Source organism: Balaenoptera physalus (genome assembly GCF_965194825.1).
Source record: "Balaenoptera physalus genome assembly, chromosome: 16".
Taxonomy (NCBI): domain Eukaryota; kingdom Metazoa; phylum Chordata; class Mammalia; order Artiodactyla; family Balaenopteridae; genus Balaenoptera; species Balaenoptera physalus.
The window spans coordinates 5,008,612-5,030,680 of record NC_138898.1 but is presented as its reverse complement, the minus strand read 5'-3'; the positions used below and the strand labels follow the sequence as shown (position 1 = coordinate 5,030,680).

Here is a 22,069-nt window from a genome sequence, read left to right as displayed (position 1 = left end):
ATAAATAAATAAATAAATAAATTTAAAAAAAGAGGGGAAAACACATCCTCAAAACATCTCCATAAAGGCACAAATCTGTGGATAAGGGAGGAGGTCGGGGATAGGGAGTCAGGGAGGCCCGCCAGGGAGAATAGCCGATACCCAGTGAGGAAATGAAAGCACCCACGTCCTCTCCAAGGGTCTTGCTAATCATCCAGAGATGACCTGTAGGTCAGCGGAAGCTTGCTGCCTCCTTCTCTTGGTGCCATGAGGCTCTGGACGCCTGTGCATCCCGTCGCTCTCAGGCAGAGGAACATTCCCCTGCCCTACGCAGAGGGTGCACGTTCTGTTGTCTTTTAGACACATTTTCCAGTCCCAGGCCTATGTGGTGTGAAGGAAGCCGGGGGGGGGGGGTCGTCGCTGAGTCAGTCAACAAGCACCCATTAAGCACCCCAATAATGGGGAATTGGTGTTGATGGGCATGAAAGAGACAGTGTGGGGTGTAGGGTCTGGAGGCAATATTATCTTTGAATTGCATTTGGAGATGGTTATAAAGAGTGGATTCCAAAGAAATGCATGCATATGTTCTCCAAAAGCCATGTGCGCTGAAACTCACAGCAGCACTTTCATGGAGGCCCCAAAACTCAGCCCCAGTGACGCCCACATCGAAGTGAACCCACCCCGGCTACTCGCAGCGACATTGGATGAACCTCTCAAACGTAACACTGGACCAAGGAAGCCAGGCAAAAACGACGCCAGGATGATTCCACTTACACAAAGTTCAAATTGTGATGAAACAAATCTCTGCCGAGAAAAGTCGAAGGGGGCTGGGGGGCGGGGCGTCGAGTGACCTATTTCGTAATCCAGGCGGTGGTTACAGGGGTCTCTATGACGGAATCCATTAAGCTCGGTACGCTTAGGGTTGGTACACTTGGCCTGTATACTTGCATGACAGGTCTAAATTTTAAAGGGAGGAGGGAATGTAAGGTCTTGAGGTTTCACCAAGGTTTTCCCCAGAGAAGGGCTGCTGCACCCGCGAGCCAGGCAGGTGGGCAGGGAGGGGGGCGAAGAGCGCAGCTGCGGACTGAGGTTGGCAGTGGGTGCACGGAAGCCGCAAAGCCAGGCGGCCACAACCTCGCCAGGTGCTGCGCCGTCTCCGCCTCCGCGTCCTGCGTTGCTTGGCAACCGGTCTCCTAGGCGACGTGAGACGCTGAGCCCAGGGCCCGAGCGTGCCGGGCGCTCCAAGACCCCAGGCCCCATGGCGCAGAAGCCCATCAGCAGGGCCGCGGCCGAGCGCATGAACCTTGTGGCCCAGGACGAGATCTGGTAACGCCCGGGAACCGGTAACCCAGTGGGCTGGGCTGTTCCCACCTGAAGTGTTCAACCTGGCGGCCTCAGTTTCCCCACCAAGTCCTGGAGGTGGTCGACCTCTGGGCGCGAAGGGCGTGCCCTGGAGGTGGTCGGGGGCCTTGCGGAAAGGAGGCAGTGTTAGGGACGAAAGAGCCTTTCTTTCTCTTCTCTTAGGCACACCACAGAGGCGTGAAAGATTTTGCATCTGGCTTTACAACCCACTGCAAAGCTTTGCTTGTTGAGATACGACTGATGTGTGCTTATTTTTAATATTTACCAAATGATTAAAAAAATCTTAATGTTTGTTCAGTTCGAATGAGAGCACTTCACATTCTCTCTTGATTGTCCTGGTTTTTGAACAAGAAGTTTTAATTTAAAGAATAGATCCATTTTCTAAAAGATTTATGTTCAGCAGACATCTGTAGTGGATGTTTTTATTTGGCATTCTATCCCATTGCTAAATAGTATCCCATCTCTTTGAAGTTTTAACCAGTATGGGAAGTTACTAATTTAGATGCAAGTAAGTAAATATTAGCAACAACAAACCGTCATGGCTTACCTCTTAAACTTCAGTTATCCTATTGTCATCTCTATGACTTTTACCATTTCCTTGAAAACCCTGTAATAGTCACTTCATATTTTTCTTTAAATTAGCTTTGTTTCACTTAATGAACTTATTTTTATAGGAAACTTTATATCACTCTTGAAAATGGAAAACCAGTATTACTTGCAATAAATACATGCTATTATTATTTTTTAAATCTTTATTTTTATCCAAGTACCCACGATAGGAAATACTACCTAGCAGGGTATTAGAAGGTCTGTTCCCTCTGCCTAGAATGCCCTTTTCTCTCTTCCCCCACCAAACAAACTCCTACTCATCCTTCAAGACCCAAATCAGATGGCCCCTCCTGTGTGAACAGAGCCAATTAAGCCCTTAGACTGTTGTGTCCCATGTCCAAAGTGGCTATTGAACATTTGAAATGTGATTATTCCAAATTGGGGTGAGCAGTAAATGTAAAATACTAGATTTTGAAAACTTCATGCCCCTAAAAAGTGATACCAAAATTAAGTTCACCTGTTGATTTTTACTTTTTTAAAAATGTGGCTCTAGAAAATTTTAAATTACATATATGGCTCATATTTTTGTCTCATGTTACAGCTCCCTTGGAAATAAGACTCTGCTTTAGATGCTCAGTGCCCAGGGAAAGAGCCTGGCCAGGGCCCCTGAAACTGTTGAGACATCAGAGGGGGCTTGGGGTGCAGATATTGATTCCAAAATAGGAAAAAAAACTTGAAAATCAAAATGAATAAATGTTTAATCAGATTTTTGCAAAATGTGACACACCCGCTCTTCAACTGCAACTCAGTTCAGCTCCTAGGTAGTTATGTATAAATTATATTCAACGTGGAGGAAAAGCAGGGCCAGGATTAGGGTGGGATGAGTGAGGAGCACGTCTGGAGTGCAATAGTTGTGGGGGGGGCTCCATCTCAAGGTCATGCAGGTGCTGGCCCTGCACTTGCAGGAAACTGAGAGTGGGCGCCTCCTTAAATTTTGCATCCCAGGGCCTCACTCACTCTGCCCTGGTCCTTGCTCTGAAAACAAAGGAACTTTATATGTACCTCCATAATGATTTAACACTCCCCCATTACTATAGGTCCAGGGGCCCCCAAAACAAGGATTCCATTCCTAGATGACCCCTCGGGCAGAGTCAGCCCCAGTCCTGTCTGCTCCCCGAGGTACCATCCAACGAGCATCTCTGGCTCTTAGACATGTGTCTCCCTTACATTAGTGGGAAGTCCCCAGCGACAGGGACTCCTGCTCCCTCCCTGACACGGAATCATCATTCAGTCCAGATGCACTGAAGAATGTAAACTTCTCCCCATTGCACCTTAGGGTTTGCTACTTTAACCCTTTTCAAATGTTGTCTGGCATGTAAGAGCTTTCTTTTTCAGGAAGTACCGCCTGAAGGCTGAAAACGAAGCACGGCAAAACTGGGCCCCGAACTGGGGATTTTTAACAACCCCCCTCGAGGAGGTAAATGCAAATTTGATGAGCTCGGAGGTTATAGAATCAATCATTTCCAAGAATAAATGGTTATGAAGTGTATAATTTGCAAGAATAAATTTAAAGAGCATGCTATAGGCCAAGACGGCTGACATCTGAAGTTTCCTCCCATTCACAAATTTATTGAGCACTTACTATGTTATGTGCCAGGCACGTTCTAGGTGCTTCATCCGAACCAGCTCGTTGAACCCCCACGACAACCCCTGTGCGGAGGGGGGTGTGCTCTTTGATGTCCCTTTTCCAAATGAGGAATTTGAGCTCAAAGAAGCGCAAAGTCACACAGCTCAGAAAGAGAGGCACCAGGGGGAGATGCTGGTCTGGCTGATTCCAGGGCCACTCGGCCTTGGAATTCCCATCTGTAAAATGGGGTGATAGTCCTCACTGCCTCACTGAGTGACTGTGACGTTCAGATGGAAAGAGAGGAGAGGCCAAGTGAATATCGACATGATTATTAGGAAAATACTCTTGGTATTTCCTACACCAGATAGGAAACAAAAACGAGGAAAAGGACGAGGCATAATTAATAGGGAGGGATGGGGGCACCAGCAAAGAGACCACTGACCCCATCCAGAGGCAGCCACCGTCAGCCCAGCTGAGGGCTACCAGGCAAGCAGACTGGCTTTATTTTCTGACTGTTCAAGAGAGTCCAGAAATCCAGATGCTTTAATGAAATCTTCTGAGTCTAGAATAGTGGCTTGGATTTATAAGACACCAACAGGCCTGCAGAATGCTTGTGTGAGCTTCACTGGGATTGTGGCCAGTGGTTTGCAACCTTCCACGTGATCTCCAGGACACAACATGAGGAAACCACATTTCTCTGGAGGGAGGCAGAATCGCACAAAGGCCGCATAATTCAAAATGTTCATGATTCTAGGCAGCGTAAAGCCCCTTTGTAATTCACCCCATCCCACTAGCGCTGAAATTATGCCATTCTTAATGAGTTTTTTTTAATACTTAGAGAGTTACACAATTTGAAATTGTATGCATAAAATGGGTCCTTATTAATATAATATGCATAGAAGAGTCTATATTAATATTCCTTATGTGTAATTAAGTTGGGTTTTTGAAGAGTTCAAAATTGCTTTAAAAATTAAAAGGGGGGATGGAGGCTCTCCTCATAGTTTACAGGTTGGTCCTGAACCTTGCTGCCATGTTTTAGTCTGAGTTCATAACCTGTGACGTGTTCTCAGATCACTCGGCAGAGCTGTAAACAGGCAGTCTGCAAGGGCCTGGGGCTGAGCTCGCACGCAGGCCGGCCAGTCCCCGCTCTGCCCCTTTCTAACTATGATCTGAGCACCGCCTTACCTGTAAAGTGCCTTGTCCTTGGGGGGCAGTGAGGGGAAGCTTCCGAGGTCTCAGCCTGCGGGGCCCCATCCCTGGGGATTGTGTTTCAGCTGATCAAGTGTGAAGAAGAGCCCGCCACCCCAAAGCCCAAAATCGAGCTTCCGGAGCGCTTCCGCATCCGGCCAGTAACCCCAGTGGAGAAATACATCAAGGTTAGCAAAGTCCTTTTAAGTACTTGCTTTGCTAAGTAAGAAATCAACCCCACCGGAGATGGTGTTTCTCCGTTGTTGCTGCAGGTGGGCCCAGCCACCTGCACAGGTAAGAACACAGCAGCGCCCGGCCTGCGGGGAGGCGGGTTTCCAGCCCTTTCCAAGCGCCTACATGGGAGACACAGCGGGTTACTGGTCCCTACACGGGCGGGACCTCAGAGGCCAGAGGAAGGAGTTGGGATCTGAGCCCGATTTGCAGTGGGAAGCAGGGCCACGGCGTGTTGAGAATTGCCTTTTTAAGAGATCGCTCTTGTTGCTGAGTGAGGGATCAGGCTGTCCGGAGGGGTGAAGACTTAGATGGTGTTCCCACCTGAGACCCATCAGCTGTGGATGTAGGGTAGCTGCCTCTAGAAGTTGCTGAGCTCTGTATGTCCCTGGGTCTCCTCTCATGTGTGTGTCACTTTAATCCTGGGTTCTGCTCTCTGCCCAGCTACGGAGAAGGCATTTCTGTGTCCTGATGGGGAGAGCGGATGAAAACTCAGGGTGAAGGCGGCCAGGGGTGGGGGAGTTAGGCTCTGGATTTTGTTTTCCTGACGCCCTCAGGGTCTGATGGGGTGGCCAGCTTGTTCGTAGTGGCTGCTCAGTGGGTACGATCTGTTAGCCGAATGAATGAATGAATGAATGAATGAATGCATTCCACTGAGATGTTGAGAGGGTTCCCCCCTGATTATACAACAATAGAGCCTCACTGATTTTTCTAGAAATACAGCAAAATATAAATCATACATTAAAACATCCGTATGTACCCTGACCCATGGTTAACATTTTGGGGGGTTCCTTCCAGATGTTTTCTATGCCTCCATATACCACCAATAAATGCTAGCTCTTATTTTATTACTGTCCTTTAGTTGCTCCCCATACTGAGTGCTTTATATGGTTACCTTATTTCCACAACATCCCTGGAAAGTGGCTATAATTGCCATCAAACCCATTTGGCAGATGAGGAAACTGAAGCTGACAAAGGCTGAATAACTTTCCCAAGGTCAAGTGGGTCCGATTCCAGAGCCATACTCTTAAATGTTATTTTTGGACTGCTCCTTCAATAAACACACACACATACACACACATGCATATATATATATTTAAAAACCAAACTCCACAGGCTGCTTTGTAATCTCCACTTTTCACTTAACAATATACCCTATATATCTTTCCAAGCAGTTAATTGTAGCACTGCAAATCATCATTATGGTAACGACTGCACTTTTCTGCATTGTATGGGTCGACCACGACATGTGTGCCCTTCCCCTATCTGTGGGCGTCCAGGTTGTACCCAGTTTGCAAGGAGCAACCTTGTAGACACAGTGTTTTGCTCCGGGTCAGTACGTTTATTGGGAGACGTGCCCAGAAATGCAGTCGTTGTTCCAATGAACCACACACGTGCGGAACCCGCTCTGCCCGCACAAACTCCGACTGGAAGCCTAGGGCTGGCCAGCGGACAGAGCAAGAGGGGCAGGTAGAGGCTCTGCTAGTTCTCCACAGCTGGGTTTTAATTCTGCCACCGCCCTACCCCCACCTCCACCCCAGGAGGGGACACAGGGGTGAGGGACCCTGCTGTCTCTCCTGGCCACGAGCCGTCCCCGTAAGTGCCTTGTCCCTGGGGAAGCTGGGCCCCTCCCTCTGCCATCCTGACAAATGGCCCCCGTGCCTGCTCAGGCAAAGTGGCAGCTGCCACCAGAATCATCATCTTTTCAAAGGAAGCGTTCCCACCTAGAGATCAGAACAGCATCCCCTTCTGGGGGGGGGAGAAGAGAGGAACTGTCCTGGGGCCAGAACAAAACGGAACCTGATTTCCCCCTGTGTGAGCCTCTGCTTAGGAGAAGGCCAGGTGTGGAAGCCACACCCCTGTCACAGCCTGCAGGGGTGGAAGGTGGGGGGAGGGTGGGGGGAGGAGTGGAGGGCCAGTCTCAGGATCCAGCAGAGAGAGGCACTTTGCTTGTTTCCCTCTGAGCTTCCTTCCTTGCCGAAGAAATGGTGCCCGTCTTCCTCCTTCCCATCCCCGCTTCAGGTGGATAGACCCTTTAAAAATACATTTATGGTTTAACAGGCATCCTACACCCCAAAGGGCAATGCCGTGAAAAGCCTCCTTCCCTCCCCTGACTCCTGAGAGCTGTTGCCCCCATCTCTGCACCCTTCCCCAGATGCAATGTGCCTATCCAAGTGGATGTGGAGGGCTCTAGCCCTTTTTCCTTAGTACACAAATTATACCATATTTTACATCTTTTTATGCATCTTTTTTTCTCTTAGCAGTTTGTCTTCAAAGCGTCCTATCTGAGAATATACAGAGCTACCTCATTCTTTTAAACTGCTGCGTAGTTTTCCATGGTGCGGAGGGGCTGTGGCTGAATGGGTCCCCCATGGATGGACACGCAGGCTGTGTCCAGGCATTTGCTATGACAAATAGGGCCTTGGTATGTGCGCGTGCAGGTATTAGGATGTCTTAGGATAAATGCCTAAGGATGGATTGTCAGGTCAAAGAGTGTTTGCATTTTCATTTTTCGTAGATGACGGTAATACTGCCCTTCACAGAGAATTAACAACAGATTCTCCCATAAGCTCCTTCACGGTGGTGTTTTCATCTCTTTATCTGGTGGGTGAAGTGTGGCATCCCAGGGGGGGTTCTGACTGCATTTCTCTTACAAGTTGGAGATGGACTTGAAAGCTGGTCCGTGTGTTCCCGAGGTCTCAGCATCATGGAGAACTGGCTCGCTGGAGGAAATTCTGGCCCCACTGGCATTTGTTCATGACCCTCCTTGCATGGGGCCTCTCAAGAGATTAATTTTAATACCTCATCAAGAATATATGTTAAGGGGCTTCGTCCACCAGGACTGTCCCCTCCGGCCACCGCCTCACTCAAAGATCCTTTGAGCCAAGCGTGAACTCGTAACCCCAAGCATACTAAACCTCTTCATCTCGGTTCTTCTGCTGGAACAAATACTCCTCACTGCTGTCTTGGTTCAAATCCCCCCGTAAGAGCAGAACAGAAGATTATTCCAAATGGAAGGGAGAAACCTGCATAAACATTTAGCCTCACTTTCCAAAAATTTCCCAAATTTCAAGGAATTGACAAACAAAATCGTGGGATTTTTTTCATTTCAGATAGAATCCCATTTCCCTTCTAGTTTTTAATTAAATTCAATTGTTTTTCATTCCTGTGGCATCTATGGTTTGGGTGTGTGTGTGTGTGTGTGTGTACACACATATGTATCATAAAACCTTCTAATCAAACCTATAACTGCCAGGATACCATCTGACAATGTTGCCACATATTTTATAAAGGGCACTGTGAACTGTAGTATTTGATATTTCTGCACCTTACTTTTTTCTCTTTTTCGCTCTTTTACCAAATAAAAATTGTTTCATTGGGTCGTGAATTAAATGTGTTAAGTAAGCATTACAAGATAAAGAGACATGTTTGGTGATCGTTACTTTCAGGGAAAATGTGATCTCTGAGGCCAGCTGATTGGAGCGTGCTTACGTTCGGTGCACCTTACTTAGGGACCCTGGCTCTTTTGTCTTTTCTTTCTAATTTTTGCTTCCAGTTTTATTAAGCAGCTATAATTGACATACAGTACTAAGTAAGTATAAGGTGTGCAGCTTCATGAGTTGACTTACATACACCATGAAATGATGATCACAATAAGTTTAGCCAACATCCATCTTCTCATATAGATACAAAATTTAAGAAATAGAAAGAAAATTATTTTCTCCTTGTGATGAGAATTCTTAGCATTCACTGCCTTACCAGCTTCCATATATAACGTAGAGCAGTGCTCATAATATTTATCCTGTTGTACGTTACATCCCTAGCACTTGTTTGTCTTATAACTGGAAGTCTGTACCTTTTGATCACCTTCATCCAATTCCCCCTCCCCCGCCCCCGCCTCTGGTAACCGCAAATCTGACCTCTTTTTCTACGAGTTTCTTTGTTTTTGAAGTATAACTGACCCACAACACTATGTTCGTTCTTATTATACAACGCAGTGATTCAATATTTCTAAACATTTCAAAATGATCACCATAAGTCTAGTTACGCTCTGTCACCATACAAAGATATTGCATAATTACTGACTATATTCCCCACACTGTACATTTCATCCCTGTGACTCATTTATTTTGCAGCTGGAAGTTTGTCCCTCTTACTCTCTCTCACCCATTTCTCTCCTCCTCCACCACCCCTCTGGCAACCACCTGTTTGTTCTCTGTTTCTATGACTCTGTTTCTGTTTATTTTTGTCCATTTGTTTTGTTTTTTAGACTCCACATGTAAGTAAAATCATGCAGTATTTGTCTTTCTCTGTCTGACTTATTTCACTTTTAAGTATCCTCTAGATCCATCTATGTTGTCACAAATGGGAAGATTTCATTAATTTTTATGGCTGAGTAATATTCCATTGTATATATAGACCACATCTTTATCCAGTCATCTGTTGATGGGCACTTAGGTTGCTTCCTTATCTTCGCTATTGTAAATAATGGTTCAATGAACATAGAGTTGCATATATCTTTTCGAATTAGTGTTTTCATTTACTTTAGGTAAGTACCCAGGGGTGGAATTGCTGGATAGTATGATAGTTCTATTTTTAATTTTTTGACAAACCTCCGTACTGTTTTCCACAGTGGCTGCACCGATTTCCATTCCCTCCAACAGTGCAGGAGGGTTCCCTTTTCTCCACATCCTTGCCAACACTTGTCATTTGTTGTCTTTTTGATGATGGCGACTCTGACAGGGGTCATGATTAGTGACAGTGAACATCTTTTAACGTGACTGTTAACTACCTGTATATCTTCTTTGGAAAAATGTCTATTCAGGTCCTCTGCCCATTTTTTAATCAGGTTGTTTGCTTTTTTGATGCTGAGTTGTATGAGTTCTTTGCATATCTTGGATATTAACCCTTTATCACGTACGTTTGCAAATATCTTCCCCCAGTCAGTAGGCGGCCTTTTTGTTCTGTTGATAGTTTCCTTCTCTGTGCAGAAGACGCCTTTTAGTTTGATGTAGTCCCATTTGTTTATTTTTCCCTTGCCTGAGGAGACATATCCAAAAAAATATTGCTAAGACCAATGTCAAAGAGTGTGCTGCTTATGTTTTCTTCTAGCAGTTTTATGGTTTCAGGTCTTACCTTTAAGTCTTTAATCCATTTGAGTTTAGTTTTGTGCATGGTGTGAGAAGCAGACCAGTTTGCTTCTTTTGCATGTCGCTGTCCTGTTTTCCCAACACCATTTATCGAGGAGGCTGCCTTTTCCCCACTGTATATTCTGCCTCCTTTGTCATGGATTAAGTGCCCATAGAAGTGCGGGTCCATTTCTGGGCTCTCTGTTCTGTTCCATTGACCTGTGTGTCTATTTTGGGGCCGGTACCGTGGTTCTTTCTGTCTTTTCCCCATCAGGCGTGCCGATCCTGATGCCTCCGTGGACACGCCTCGTGCTGCTGTGGCCCGAGGCGCCTCAACCCCCTGCCTTTCTATTCCAGGTGCTCCCATCCCCCCCAGTCCCAAAGACGACCCAGGGCTTCATCGGCTGGAGATCCGGGGTGCCGGGCCTGAACAAGTGGCTGGAGCACGATTATGAGATCAGAAGCTGGAAAGGGGCGTATGCCAAGGAGCTAAACTGGCCAAAGCAAGGTGTCCACTGAGTCCAGACAGAGACCCCGGCCCCTGGGGCAAGGAAGGGTGGACCGCCAGGTGCCGGTGCCCATGCCCAGGAAAGGAAGAGTTCCCCGGCCTCCTCCCAAGGACAGGGTTCCCCTCCCCATCCGCTCATGGGATATTGTTGCAAAGAACACAAAACAGCCCTTAGACGTTTTCAATTCTTCAATGCCTCCCTTCCAGAACATTCTTGTAACATATTCATTCTTGGCTAATGCAATGAATAAAGCAAAATAGACTCTCTGATTTTTTTTTAATACCATGGGAATTTCTAGGTATAGCTTTTAAAAACACAATGTGATTTCATTTTTAAATATTTGTCTAAACCCTTTAGTGTCACCTTCAATCCCCCTTCTCAGCATCCTTGCTGTAATGAGGTTGTTGGCCAGGTGTTTCTGTACCCAAATACCCCTGGGCCTGCTTTTCAGGAGGAATAAAGCGCTTTGAGCGTCCCTCGACACTCCTTCCCCAGGATACCTGCAATACGTCAACAGCTTTAAAGCAAAAAAGAGCACAAGATGTGCCATTGATGCAGATTTCCTGGAGAGGATGGGTTTCCTAAGCGCTCTGTAGGAAACCTTCCCCGATTACCTGGTCCACCCACCCCCCCGACCCCCATCACCACGCAGACAGCAGCTGAGCTGGGCAACGAGGTCCTCATCCGTCCCCCGTGGACGTTTGACATTAATCCCTTGGTCAACATTTGATTTCCGGTCCCTGCTTGTCCCTGAGGCTTTGCTTCACCTCGTACAAATGGGGCTGGGGGTGGAGAGTGCGGTGTCCAGTTGGTGAAAGAGGGCAGCAAGGAAGAGCCAGCAGGCCCTGAGGCCCCGCCAACCGGACCCCAGGCAGTAGGAAAGCGGAGAGTTTGTAGGTGGCCTGGGAAGGCGGGTCGGTGTTTCGTTTCTGAGTAGCAGCGGTGGCGCCTCCTTCACACCTGGCGTGGGCAGAGGTGGGGGGCAGCCATGTCAGTTACCTGCCCTCCACGGGGTCACGTTCCTTCCTCCCTCTGGTTGGTCCAGTGTCACTGTTCACGGGATGGGTTCCTCCCTGGGTTTGCTTGAGTGAGGGGGCTGGAGGCGCTTGTATCCCATGGAATCCGCCTACAAGTCCCACCCATCCAAACCTTTCCTGCTCACCTGTCTGTCCAGGTGTGGGTGGGAGCGCTTTACCAATCCAAGAATCCCTCATCTAGAACCTTCCCCCGACCCTGGACGCTGGCCTCCCCTAGCACACTTCTACAGGGACTCCATGACTTTGGGGGCACCAAATGCTGGGGGACAGAATTCCTCCTGAGTCTGGGCCATCCCCTGCAAGTTCTGGGCTCAGTGTCCAAATCCCAGAGGCCCCTGGCTGAAGAGCTTCTCTTGTTCAGGGATGTGGTTCTCTATAAAGCCTGCAGGATGTGCTTTGAGAGATTGGTCTTCTCACCCGGGGGTAGGGGGTGCTGAACGCCAACAGCTCCAGAGCCAGCCAGTCGGGCGCTGAGAACAGAGCCACAGAGCAAAATCTCCTCCCAGCCACCTCGTCGGTTCTCTGCCCCACAGGGCTCTCCTCCAGCCCAGAGCTGGAAACTCAGGTTCTCACGGGCTGCCCAGCCTGGAAGAGCTGGAACAGGAGAGAAACAGCCCTTCAAGAGGCCTCATCATTCCCTCTGAGTGCGGTGCCTACACTCATCACCTGCCACATGGGTCACGTGGGCCACGGCCACCAGGAAATCCCACGGTCGTCATGCTCACATCCCACCTGCCACCCACAGACCACACATTTAAAGGAGAAATGTCACAGCTCTTTAGGTCCTGAGAAAAAAGAGGACCAAGGTATTATGGGCTAAACTGTGTCCCCCCAAAAAAGATCTGTCAAAGTCCTATCGTCCAGCACCTGTGAATGTGGCCTGATTTACAAATAGGGTGATTGCAGAGGGAATGAGTTAAGATGAGGTCATACTGGAGTGGGGGTGTGGGGTTAATCCAATGTGACTGGTGTCCTTGTAAGAAGAGGAGAGACACGGGGAGGACAAAGCCACGTGAAGACACAGACACACAGGGGAGAAGCCACGTGACCACAGAGGCAGAAATTGGAGTGATGTATCTACAAGCCAAGGAATGCCAAGAACTGCCAGCAAACCACCAGGAGCCAGGAAGAGGCAAGGAAGGATTCTACCCTACAGGCTGCAGAGGGAGCACGGCCCTGCAGACACCTTGACATCAGACTGCCAGCCCCCAGAACTGTGAGAGAACCAGCTTCTGTTACTTAAGCTGCCCGGTTTGTGGTCCTTGGTTACGGCTGTGCAGGAGAAGAGCAGAGTATTGAATACATTTTGCTGCCTCCCTCTCCCCCGTTCAGAAAATACCCTCCTCTGAGCACGTGTCCTTCATTGGTCTTGACTCAGGCTGTGTCTGCATGAGACCAGGTCACGTGGCTCATTCAACTCCAAAGATGTTTCCAATCACCCAGATGTTTAGCCTGATATAGACTAAACAACGGGATGCTTGGCCAGACTCGTCCCACTTAAATCCTAATGTTTTGGCATCTCGGTCATCGCTGCAGGCGAGGCATCTACCCTTGAAGAAACCCACGTCCCTTGTTGTGATCAGACGCCGCCACTGTGGTTGAGCGGAGCAGCCAGAATCTTCTGTCTTCAAGCTTTGCCTCGACCCCGCCAGGGTTGAATTTCTGTGTGCTAGGCATGAGGCAGCACACACCTTGGCCTGGGACACAACTCCAACGTCAGGTGCTGCTTTTTGTTCTAATTCCTGATCATAAAATGAATGTGAGAATCATCTTCTACAACAGTTTGGCAACAAAAATGTCTAGCAAAGAAGATGGGCTCCCTTGACTGTCTGGACCCCAAGCCTGGACGGGAATTCAACATGCCCAGTTGGACTCTCCTGAAACTTGCTGGTGGGTCGACTTTAATTCTGATTTTAACTGGCTGGTCTGTGTTGGTCAGCATCCTGGCTCTAGGTCACGGCCGTCAAGGGAAATGACCCAGAGCAGCAGAGCGGGCCACACCGCAGTACGAACAGCTGAAACTTCAGAAAGGCTAGAAGTCCGGGTTGTAAAGGTTTTCAGGGCTGTCCCGGCCCTGGTACCCACCGTAGACCAGTGGAGGAAATGGGTACAGCCATACTTAGATCTACTTAACTTCAGGTCCTTGGGAGAATAAAAATTCAAGAGACCCAGATCAACCCTGTGCACTGTTGGTGGGACTGTAAGTTGCCGCAACCTGTATAGAAAACAGTAACGGAGGTTCCTCCAAAAATTTTAAATAGAACTATCATATGATCCAGCAGTTCCACGTCTGGGTATTTATCTGAAGGAAATGAAATCTCTGTCTCGAAGAGATATCTGCAGCCCCATGTTCATTGTAGCATTTCGTACAGTATCCAAGAGGTGGAAACAACCTAAGTGCCCATTGACGGATGAGTGGATAAAGAAAATGTGGTATATTTGTATACAATGAAATATCATTCAGCCATAAAAAGGAAGGAAATCCTGCCAGCGCAATGACACGGACGGACGGTGAGGACACGATTCTAGGTGAAGTGAGTCAGAGAGAGAAAGACAAACACTCTATGATTTCACTTCTATGTGGAATCTAAAAAAAAAAAACTCATAGAAACAGAACAAATCGATGGTTGTCAGAGGTGTGGGTGGGGAAAATGGGTGAAGGGATTCAAAAGGTACAAACTTCCAGGGATAAGATAAATGAACTCTGGGGATGTAATGTACAGCATGGTGACTATAAATTCTAAGATTTCTTTAAAAAGAGAGAGAGAGGGAGTCAGATCAAAATCTGAAGACACACAAATCCTTTAGACAGTGAGAACACAAATACATTTAAACTTCTAGGAAACTATTTGGTGCTTTTTGCCACCCCTTAATTGAGATGACACTTACTCCAAGTTTATGTTCATGTGTTTAATGCCCCGTAAAACTACTTCTACTTAAAACATTGAAGCACAGATTCTTTTTTACCCTTTTGCTCTGGTCAACACACAGATGGTTTTATAAACTAACCAACATCTCAGAAACCTCAGTTGATGGGATTTTTTTCTGCCTCCGATAATTTATTCACTAACCATGTACGTGTTTTATTTAAAAAAATAAAAATGAGACAACATTTCTGCAGGTCTCCAATTACACTGCCAGGAGCCTCCGCACCACACCAATGCCCCTGGACTCAGATGACCCAAGTAATCTGGGCTGCACTCGTGGGCTCATAATAGAGCACAAATGTCCAGTCAAAGGCCACCGCTGAGAATGGGAGTGGACAGCACTGGAGGATTCCATCACCCTGGACCGTCTCAAACTTGACATTTAATCTATGGAAATCAACCTCTTTGTGGGTGTCCAAATGTGCTCACAAATGTCACCACACACTGTGAAATGCCACAACATTTCCAAGGTCGAGACGAGGCTGGTGAACCTGGGTTCACGATGCTGAAATACATCACAGCAATGAACGTCCAAACGGGCCTCGGTCTAAATGAGTGACCTCGGGAATGAAGCAAAACGTAATCGGGCCAAGGACTCGGGATGGATGCTGTCACAAGCACAGCTCTGTCTAAGACAAGGTAGAAACTCCGGTGCTTGAATTTCAAGAAAATGACATGACTGAATGAAATAAAACTAGTGGAGGACACAACTCTTGGCTCTTACATGTTCAAACACACCCAGGTACCCACCCAGTGGACCCTGGACTGAGGGAACCCACTGTCCAACAGCTCAGGAGGCCTTAATCCAACAAGGAACTGAGTCCTGCTGGTGATCATGTGAACAAGCCCGGAAGCCGATCTTTCCCGGCAGAGCCTTGCGATGGTCCCAGCCTGGGAGAGACCCCGACCCAGAGGACCCAGCTAGGCTGCACCTGGGCTCCTGACCCACAGGAGCTGGGGGATCACAAATGCTGTTTTAAGCCACTAAGTTTGGGGTTAATTTGTTACGCAGAAGCAGATAACAAATACAGGCTATAATAGCTAATAAAGAGCAAAGCCACCCGATCACCCCATTTTCAGGAGAGCCTAGAGAATTCCCCAGAGGCTCTGCAGAGTTCCGGGATTCAGGGACATTCCCTCAAGGCACACTGATGTCACCATACGGAGCAGACCTCTTTTGCAAGGAAATACCGTGAAATATCCTTCAGGAAGCTCTTCCTTAAAATTGCAGAAGCTGGTCCAGCATTCCAGGGGACGCTTGTCATTTTAAGTTTGGGGGGACAAAGCCAGAAAAATAATCCACAATCCCTCTAGCTCCAACGACGGTGTAAAAACAGTCCTTACAGGTCCACCAAGGGCCAGGTAGAGCTTCCCTTGCATCAGTGGGCTGCGTGAGGAGCCGGGCTCAGGGGTCAGGCTGACCTGCCCTCCAACCTGACCACTCCCCTTTCAGACCGTGTGACCTCGGGCAGGTGGGTGGACCACTCAGACCCCTGCCCCCTCAGCTGCGAGATGAGGACACAGATTCAGGCTCACGGGGGGAGGTGAGTAAGGACTAACGGGGATTAGGGTGGAAAGGGGTTGGCAGAGGAGGAAAATGCTTGTTCCATCCCTGGCGGCAAAAGAATAGACGTTTCAGAAACAGGGTGAAGATGAAGTATTTAAGACGTCTGGCCTGGCCAAGGGGCTCAGCCAAGGGCGCTTGGTGCTACTTGTATTGCTGTCGTTGGTAATGAAAACAATTCTCCTTCCATAAAGTGAGACTGTCCTCAGGCTTTTCAATTAAGTGTACAACATTTACTCAGCAGCTACCGTGTTTAAGAGCTGGCTGTGGCCAGAGAAAGCTGGGCGCTCCTTCAAAAACCCACAAATCAATTAAACTCTTCCCCATCCCCCCATGGGGAAAAAAAAAACTTTAATATCTTTCTGGAGCCATTCATTCAAACTTTAAAAATGGAGCCCAGAATAAGTGTGGATTTTACACTCGTTGTACGTAATTGTAGTACAAGCAGGCTACCTGACTGGGTTTTCGTTTCAGGACACAATCGTGGGGTTAAGAGGCTGTGTTCTGCCTATTCTGGGGCATGCCTTCTGATTGGAGGAAAGGCAGACCGTGACTTCTGGTTAAGCCACAGCTTTTGGAACCCCAGGCATCAGAAGAGAGCGGCTTGCTTGTTCCCCAGAGGAATTAGGCACGAGTGTAAGTAAGCAACTGTTGTCTGTGTGTTTGTGTGTGGTTGTGATTGATTGATTTGCTGTACAGGAAGCTCTCTTTTAATTAGGAAATAAATCTTGCTTCTCGATGTCTGACTATAACATTCCCACGAGGATACATATAGAATGTTGATCTGGGCTCAACACGTGCTGCATGGCAGGCACAGAGGTGTGGAGTGAACCAGCCCCGGAGCCAGAGGCTGCAGAAGGGGTGCGTGGACAGGGCTGAGCCAGGCTAGTGTCCCTTATAGGAAAAGAGAGGCTGGACAGCCACTGGGGCGGGGGTGGGGGTGGATAAAATAAGGGCTTACATTCATTGCATTTATTGGATCTCTACTAAGCGCCAGTGTAATAGTCGGACCCCACTTTTCGATGTCTGACTGCTGACACATTTTAAGCCTCACCCTTCCCTCGCCTCCTCTGCCCACACCTGGGCACGCTTTTCACTATGCAACTCCAACTCACCTTCCGCCTTCTGCCAGCGGCCCTGCCTCAGAGCGACCTTCTCTGCCCCATCGCGGCCTCCACGCTCTCAGGGCGACAAACACCACTCGCGACAGCGCGTCACCCAGCAAATCCGCCTTTATTTGTGTAATATTTTTACTAGTATTCTACTCCTCTAAGAGCCTGACATTCCTGGCAGGCCAGGAATCATGTCCAGCTCTCCTCACCATTACACACACAGCATCTAGAACAATACACAGTGCATAATAGGTGCTGAATACTTGCTGAAAGAAGAAAGACGCTGCTTGAGGTGGAGTCACAGCTGCTCAGCCCTTGAATCATTCACAGCTCAATATATTCTTCACAATATAAAACTCTAATAAAGTTACAGGCACCTCAAAGGTCCAAATACAAAGATTTCCGGAAAACATGTGTGAAAGTTAGATGTTGAAACTCTCAACAGTCGCTTTACCTGCCATTAGGAAAGTTCTCCTTGTTAGAGAGTGAAAACATTTCTACAAAATCCCTAATTACCCTTTGTCTTTTAGAGGTGCTTTTTAGTGCCATATTTCAAATTCGACACCAGCTCTTTTGTTTTGTTTTGTTCAAGACTAAATAGAAAGCTTTCAGATTTGCCTCCTGTGACATGAGCCCGCACTTGGGCCAGGGACGTGCCACGGTGGCACATGTGGCACGGATGGGCCAGGTGTCTGAGACACCTGTGATGGTTCATTTTGCATGTTAACTTGACTAAGCCGCAGAGGCGCCCAGATTAAACATGATTTCTGAGTGTGTCTGTGCGGATAGATCTCCTATTGGTTCTGTTTCTCTGGAAACACAACTAACTAATACAATACCCATCTTGGTTGCAATGGCATTAATGGGGGAGACCTTTACTTCTCATCCCTGGTTTCAGCAAGTTCCTGTTTCCCCACTCATTTTTATAAAACAATTATACTGAAATATAGGACCACGTTCAAACACTTGCACCAAAGAAAGCCGAGGGAGCTACCAATGTGGTGCTGGGGCCCATCCCGATCTCAGGCGTGTAGGTTGTACCTCCACAGGACAGCTCAAGTTCATCCGCTGGCTGGTGTGGCGAGGGTTACCCTCCAACACGCAAGGAAATGCACCAAGGGTAAGAAAAAGCATACATCATCGTAATTTCTTTGAAAATTGACTCTCTTGCACTATCCTTTGTTTTCCCAGTTTCGATCGAGACATGGGTGTAGAGACACAGTTAAAGTTCCTCTTCACTACACAGAACACAGCATCCTGAGCAAAATGATGAATAGCAACTGGCATACAAATTCAGGATCAAGGACCCTCTGAGAAGGGGCCACAAACCGCAGAGCCCAGGTCCTGTGTAAGGAGCAGCTGCCCCTCGGCTCCGGCAGAGCCTCGCCCTGGGGAACTCCGGGCCAGGAAAGCCAGACCTTCTAATCAGTCAAGGGAGTCTGAACAACCTGAATTTTATAATGTAAAGTTTCCCAAATTTTTACACTTAAAATTTTTTTTTTTGATTTTTCTAATGTTTAAATTACTGTTGAATACTATGCAAGTTAAACCAAATATGCCAGCAGCCCCAGTTTACAATTTCTAAAATTAACTCCTACTTCCAACTGCTTTTCTGACATCTCCATTTGGATGTCTAAAAGGCATCTAACTTGACATTCAGAAATTAAATTCTTGATTCCAGCTGTCTCCTCCCCACCCCACCCCCCATAAACCTCTGCCCCTCCTCAGTGTTCCCATGAGACTCAGTGACCAGGGCATTCCCTGCCGCCGGGGATCTTGGCTTCCCCTGTCTCCCCCAACCCAACAATCCTTCAGCATATGGGTCAGTGTAACTCTCTACTTCACCTCCGCCATCACCAGCATCTCTGTAAAAGAACAGGCCTCGAACACCATGATGTTCGCCTTTTGTGGCAGTGACAGTGATGGTAGACAGCGTGGTCCATGACAAACGTTATTGTGGTCCATGCACACTGGCCTGGAAATGCTTCATCCTGGGGGGGCGCGGTGGGGGGGAACATGTGTCTTCTGTTCACATCTCATTGCCCAAAGCAAGTCACGCAATCGTGCTGAACTTCAAGGGGCAAGGAGTCTTAATTACCGTTAATCATGTCTAGTGCAGGGACTAGCACCTCTACCCTTGCGAAGTTTTTATTTTTACAAGTTAAGAACATTTAAAATATGTATAAACACTGCCACTATCTATTAAATGAGGGGGGCCCAAATCTGGCCTGCCACCTCTTTTATTAATAAAGTTTTATTGGCACACAGCTCCCTCATTCGTTTGCACATTGATAAAACGGCTTTCCACGTGGCAGAGCGGAGTCATTGCCACGGAGACTGTATGTCCCACAAAGCTGAAATATTTGCTATCCATCCTTTTACGGAAAAAGTTTGCCTACCCCTGGACTACACCATTTAGTATCACAGTTATAAAAGAACAATTTAATGCTGAGAAAGAGAAGATGTCATCTCAGGATAGAGGCCCATCCTTAAATCAGATGTTGATGGAAAAGCTGTGATGGCTTCATTTTCTTCGTTTATGTACAAAGAGAGGAAACCTCATCAGAGGACTGGGGCTTTGGAAAACCAAAAGGCAGTTTGTATCTTCTCCCCAAGAGGAGCCGTGAGATCCTGGAGGGATAGTGGGTAACTGAAAATGGGCACACGGTCTTTTTGGTTTCTGGAGATAACTCATCAATAAAAGCTGCTTCCTCTGCTTTAAAGAAAAAAATGACGTAAAAAGGAAGGAAGTACTGAGACATGCTACAACATGGAAGAACTTCAGAAACGTGATGCTGACCGAAAAAAGCCAGACACAGAAGGTCGCCTATTGTATGGTCCCATTTGTCTGAAATGTCCAGATCAGGCAAATTCATAGACATAGAAAGTAGATTTGTGGCTACTGGGGGCTGGAGGAAGGGGGTCCGGGGATTGGCTGCTAATGGGTACGGGGTTTCCTTTTGGGGCAATGAAAACGTTTTGGAACCAGATAGAGCTGATGGTTGCACGACATTGTGAATATACAAAACAACACTGAACTATACACTGTAGATGGTTCTTTTTGTGCAATGTGAATTTCAGCTCAATTTTTTAAAATGACCGGAAGTTTATTAAGTTGTCGATTCTGGGTAATGTGCATGAAATTATTCTTTTATATGTTCTTTCTACATCTGATATATGTATGGAAACATATATTACCCGCTGCAGAGGGCAAGTTAAGTACGATCCGCCCTTGAGCTGTCAGTTTGCCGTGTCAGATCTCAATCACCCATGGTGGGTATCTGGTCATTACCTCTGTCAGCCATCACTACCCCATGGACCTGCTTAGCGGAATCTTTCCCGGCCTCAGGAAGACTGTTCTGGTGGGGTCAGAGATAAAAATAAACCCGCAGGATGCTGGGCCAAAGAAGCCAGACACAAAAGAGAACGTGCTGTATGATTCCATTTACAAAAAGTGCAGAAACAGACAAGCCGGATGGATGCCGAGAGAAGTCAGGACGGTGGGATCTTTTCAGGGCAGGGACGGAGTGGGGAGGTCACATTCTAGGTCTCACTCTGGATGCCGGTGACACAGGCATGTTCCATCGGTGAAGACGCATCCAGCTGAACATTTATGATGTGTGCATGTTCCTGTATTATGCTAGACTTCAGTATTTAAAAGTTTGAAAGTAAATAATAAATGCAAAATTCCATTGGATACATTTAATTTCCTGCCAAACCTTTGAAACACTGGCCCAGAGCTTGGCTTCAGGTGGCAAACCTCCAGATGGGCGAGTCTGTGGCTCCAGCCCTCCATATCCCGGGATGTGGGGTTCAGGTGCCATTTAAGAAAATCAACGCACAGGAGGTGGATCACAGTTGCTTATTACAACTTCTTTCTTGTGCAAACAGAGCTGCCTTATCCCGGCTCAGGGTCCCCTCTGGAGACCAAGAGGGGAGTACCTGCAATTCCTAACTTCAGCCCCACCCAGCACAGGGAGCAGAGGGTCCAAAGCTGCTCCTGTGGACACTGAGACATGGGAAATGAAACGGAGGACTGGAACATTACCCACCCAGAGCAAACTGTTCTCAGGCTTAGAGTCAGGAAACCAGACGTGGAATTGCGGAGGGCAAACACTTCTCTAATGTTTTTCAGCAAGAATCCGAATGCGTTGGTCTGTTATTAAGCCCTTGGAGAAGCTGCTGGTGCCCACCTCCCCTCCGTGGGCTTGCAGACACCTAGGAGGGAGCCCAGGAAAGGCCTGTGCCCCGCCAGAATGGCCTTTCAGAGCCCCCCTCAACCCCAAGCCAAGCCCAGCCAGGCCCCGCATACCTGGCCCGTTGAACAGGTCTTGCAGTTTCAGCCCAGACCCTGTCAGCATCCATGGCCAACAGCAGGCCGGGGATTACAGGAGCTAATCCTGTGCCTCCCCCTTAGTACAGACGAGGTCAAGTCCCCACAGCGGGCACAGAGCCCAGTAGAGCCGGCTATGGGGGGGCAGCACCTCTGTACACCCCTGGGTGTACAGAGGACTCTGGGAGTCTCGGCTCTAACCTGCTGAGGAAGCCCCACGTGTCACCTGCAGTTACCTGGCGCTCCAGGTGTGGCCCCTGACGCCCAGCAAAGCTCAATAGTCAGCCACCGCCCAGGGCTCTGGTTCAAAGCCCACAGCCTCCCGCCATCACGTAAAGCCACAGCCCGCTACTGGCCACGGCACCAGTTGACCCCCAGCACCAGCACCCCAGGGCGGCTCACGCCCGTGGCCTTGTGGCTGAATTGCACAAGCAAGGCCAGGAACAAGCTCAGCACAGGGCCAGCTAGGACACACCACCGGGATGGAGACCAGGTCCCTGTTCCCAGAAATGACCCTGGAAC

At 47.9% G+C, this 22,069-nt stretch overlaps 1 protein-coding gene across 1 annotated transcript; it reads left to right on the top strand.

Annotated features, from left to right (window-relative positions):
- Positions 1-1,149: 1,149 nt before the first annotated feature.
- On the top strand, positions 1,150-10,840 carry CIMIP1 (ciliary microtubule inner protein 1). Its single transcript, XM_082428352.1, has 4 exons — positions 1,150-1,305; positions 3,286-3,367; positions 4,792-4,893; positions 10,423-10,840. Exons 1-4 carry the CDS (start codon positions 1,238-1,240, stop codon positions 10,582-10,584), a joined length of 414 nt encoding a protein of 137 aa, XP_082284478.1. The 5' UTR covers positions 1,150-1,237; the 3' UTR covers positions 10,585-10,840.
- The last annotated feature ends 11,229 nt before the right edge of the window (positions 10,841-22,069 follow it).